General features: G+C 59.7%; 1 protein-coding gene across 1 annotated transcript; it reads left to right on the top strand.

Moving 5' to 3' along the window:
- The first annotated feature begins 213 nt into the window (after positions 1-213).
- On the top strand, positions 214-3,318 carry NKX2-5 (NK2 homeobox 5). Its single transcript, XM_010980418.3, has 2 exons — positions 214-708; positions 2,245-3,318. Exons 1-2 carry the CDS (start codon positions 378-380, stop codon positions 2,883-2,885), a joined length of 972 nt encoding a protein of 323 aa, XP_010978720.1. The 5' UTR covers positions 214-377; the 3' UTR covers positions 2,886-3,318.
- Positions 3,319-3,613: the final 295 nt, after the last annotated feature.

Below are 3,613 nucleotides of genomic sequence, written 5' to 3'. Positions count from 1 at the left end.
TTCAGGCGGATACTACGGAAAACTCTCAGGCTGCAGAAGCAAAAGGGGAGCCTTCCAAGAGCGTCGCGGCCCCTTTAAAAAGCTGAGCGGGATTTTTTTTTTTTTTTGAGTCGTATGACTATATTAGGTGACACAAAACTGCTCATCGCTCCTGTCAACGAGGCCCCCGGCCCAATGGCAGGCTGAGTCCCCCTCCTCCGGCCAGATCCCGCCTCTCCTGCCCCTTGCGCTCCGCACTACCTGCCGCGCTGCCACATCCCGAGCTGGAAGGCGGGTGCGCGGGCGCGCGGCGGCCACCATGCAGGGAGGCCGCCAGGGGCCGTGGGCAGCGCCGCTCTCTGCCGCCCACCTGGCTCTGTGAGACGCGCGCTACCACCATGTTCCCCAGCCCCGCGCTTACGCCCACGCCGTTCTCGGTAAAAGACATCCTGAACCTGGAGCAGCAGCAGCGCAGCCTGGCCGCTGGGGAGCTCTCGGCGCGCCTAGAGGCCACCCTGGCGCCCGCCTCCTGCATGCTGGCCGCCTTCAAGCCCGAGGCCTACGCGGGGCCGGAGGCCGCAGCGCCCGGACTCCCCGAGCTGCGCGGCGAGTTGGGCCCCGCGCCTTCGCCCGCCAAGTGCGCGCCTGCCTTCTCCGCCGCCCCCGCCTTCTATCCGCGCGCCTACGGCGACCCCGACCCCGCCAAGGAGCTTCGAGCCGATAAGAAAGGTGAGGAGGAAACACAAGCTCCTTCTCCCCTCTGGGGTCGCTTTCGTCCCCAAACCCCGCGGCCAAGAAACTTTGGCCTGGGTAGAGGAGACTCGAGTGCCTGGGCAGAGGGTCAAGCAAAGGGGGCCCCAAGTGTGAGAAGGGAGATTGCTGCCCGGGCCCCTGCGCTCTGCGTCCAGTCGGAGTTCTAGAAGAAATGCTGGATCGTGATGATCAGAAACAAAAGGCAAAAGAGAAAAAAAATTTATTTTGCGGCCTAACAAAGCCCCAGGCGGCAGCGCCCTGCTCCTGGATCTGTTACGGAGAGATCTGTTTGTGGTAGAACAGAGGGAGAAAGAGATGGTCTCTATATTGGGTTTTGTTTTAAATCTCTTAAAGGTCTTTCGGAGGATCTGACAAAAACTGCTGAACAAATTAAAATGCTGCACACCAGACATACTTTGCCTACAATTAGAGAAGGTCCGAGACCTTCTGTAGCCCACCCGTTACCCGGGGTTTCTGGGGCCTTTCCTCCTTTGTGCCAGGAGAGTGGAATCTTTGAGAACAAGGATCTTGAATTTAAAATGGGATACTGCAGACTCTCCGGAATTTGACTTAGCAGCTTTGGTTTTTCATAACAATTTCCCCACGCGGTCAGGGCCGAGGGGTTCTCTCCTGGAATAAGAAAGTGCCGCGTGACAAGTCGTGGGGCAATGGAGAAGATGGCTAGGGAAGGTGGCCAGATCGCCGCGCACATCCCGAGGTTCAGGGGGAGGCTAACTCCGTGGCGGAAAGGGCATGTAGGAGATGGTGGCCCAGTCCAGAGTCCGCGCGAATCCGGGGAGGACGGGGGCACCGCGTGAAGGGCCGCTGTGAGCCCAGAAAGGATCTTGCCGTGAGCCTACAAGTCTGTCTAGTTGCAGAGGGAAGGCCACGGCAGCCTGAATTGGTCTCTACCAATTCGAATTATAATTCGAGCACACCAGCAGGCAGGTTCCGAGGCCGCCTGGCCACCCGCCGCATTCTGGGCGCTGCACAATCCCCGAGGCGGTTGCACGGAACCTTCGATAGATCACCAAACCAACGCTTCTTGGCCTTCTGTTTCTTCGGTTCTGTAATTTTCAGAGTTTGCCGACCCTGGGGTGAGGGCTATGTCTCCTTCGTTTAACTTCTCAAACCAAAGTAGCCCTAATCTAATTCACCCCAGAGAACCATTCGGCTCTATTTTCTTTGCAGCCTTAAGTCCTAAGTCATTGTCCATGTCTCTCACTAGAAGGTGAACTACCCGAGGGCAGGGATCTCTCTTGTTTTGTTCTTCAGTGCCTAGAGCCATGCCTGGCACATCGTAGGCATTTAACAAATGCTTACTGCCGAGGGGAAACCTAGCTGTCGTGGCGCCCAGTGCACCCGGCAGAGTGAACCGCAACCAATCTGGGGCTCCAGGCAGGACCGGGTGGCACGCACCGGGGCCCATTACCCACCTGGCGGGCGCTCGGAGGGTCGGGCCGCTGCGACCCATCATCTTTCTGCCTCTCTGTCCCCCTCCTCCCCCAACAGAGCTGTGCGCGCTGCAGAAGGCGGTGGAGCTGGAGAAGCCGGAGGCGGACAGCGCCGAGCGACCCCGGGCGCGACGGCGGAGGAAGCCGCGCGTGCTTTTCTCGCAGGCGCAGGTCTACGAGCTGGAGCGGCGCTTCAAGCAGCAGCGGTACCTGTCGGCTCCCGAGCGCGACCAGCTGGCCAGCGTGCTGAAGCTCACGTCCACGCAGGTCAAGATATGGTTCCAGAACCGGCGCTACAAGTGCAAGCGGCAACGGCAGGACCAGACTCTGGAGCTAGTGGGGCTGCCCCCGCCCCCGCCGCCGCCTGCCCGAAGGATCGCGGTGCCAGTGCTGGTGCGAGATGGCAAGCCTTGCCTAGGGGACTCGGCGCCGTACGCGCCAGCCTACGGCGTGGGCCTCAACGCCTACGGCTATAACGCCTACCCTGCCTACCCAGGTTACGGTGGCGCGGCCTGCAGCCCTGGCTACAGCTGCACCGCTGCCTACCCGGCCGGGCCACCCCCGGCGCAGTCGGCTACGGCCGCCGCCAACAACAACTTCGTGAACTTCGGCGTTGGGGACTTGAACGCGGTGCAGAGCCCCGGGATTCCGCAAGGCAACTCGGGAGTGTCCACGCTGCACGGTATCCGAGCCTGGTAGGGAAGGGACCGGTCTGGGGCGCCCCTGACCGATCTCACCTCTAAAGAGGGGCATCGACTCGATCCTGCGACTCTTCTCGGATGTCACATTCACTCCCATGGAGGCCTTGGAGCGTTTTCCGCCCCAGGCGCTTTTATCTCCTCCACGCGCGGGAGAGTTTGTGGCCGGGTTTATGCAGCTTGCGGTGAGTGATCCCGCAGCTTGATGCCTTAGCCGTCGCCCCGGGAGTGCCCTCCGAGCGCCCACGGGCATCCCTAATCGGCCGAACACCGGCCAACTGGGACTGGGAGCCCGGGCGCGCCGGGCCCAAGACCTGGCGGCCTTTCCCCGAGCCTGGGCCCGGCGCCTGGGCCCTTGCTGCCTTGCCGCCCACCCACCCGTATTTATGTTTTTACCTGTTTCTGTAAGAAATGAGAATCTCCTACCCATTAAAGAGTGCTCTGATCCTCCTGTGTGCTTTTTTCAGCTTGCAGTGTTTCAGAAACTGAATTTTGGAGGGCAGAGACAGCCGGCCTTGAGTTGTAGGGACAAGTACTCACTGAGCAAATAATAATAATGATAAAAACTAACCTGAGCTGGGACCCGTGTTAGATGCTTTTGGGGACTGCTCATGTAATTTTCAATAACTCATAAAAGGAAGGCACTATTTTGAAGTTAAGCAGACTGAGGCCTGGAGAGGTTTAATGTGAGCAAATAACCAGTACTGGTAGACCTGAGGTTCGTTTCCA

This window comes from Camelus dromedarius, chromosome 27 (genome assembly GCF_036321535.1).
Source record: "Camelus dromedarius isolate mCamDro1 chromosome 27, mCamDro1.pat, whole genome shotgun sequence".
NCBI classification, from domain to species: domain Eukaryota; kingdom Metazoa; phylum Chordata; class Mammalia; order Artiodactyla; family Camelidae; genus Camelus; species Camelus dromedarius.
Note: the sequence above shows the minus strand (reverse complement) of the source record. Positions and strands in the feature narration are given on the sequence as shown.

Bases quoted from the DNA above. Each gene is read 5' to 3' on its own strand.
- NKX2-5 (XM_010980418.3), top strand. From the start codon at position 378: ATGTTCCCCAGCCCCGCGCTTACGCCCACGCCGTTCTCGGTAAAAGAC. The intron at 709-2,244 runs GTGAGGAGGAAA...CTCCCCCAACAG, and splicing joins GCTTCGAGCCGATAAGAAAG to AGCTGTGCGCGCTGCAGAAG.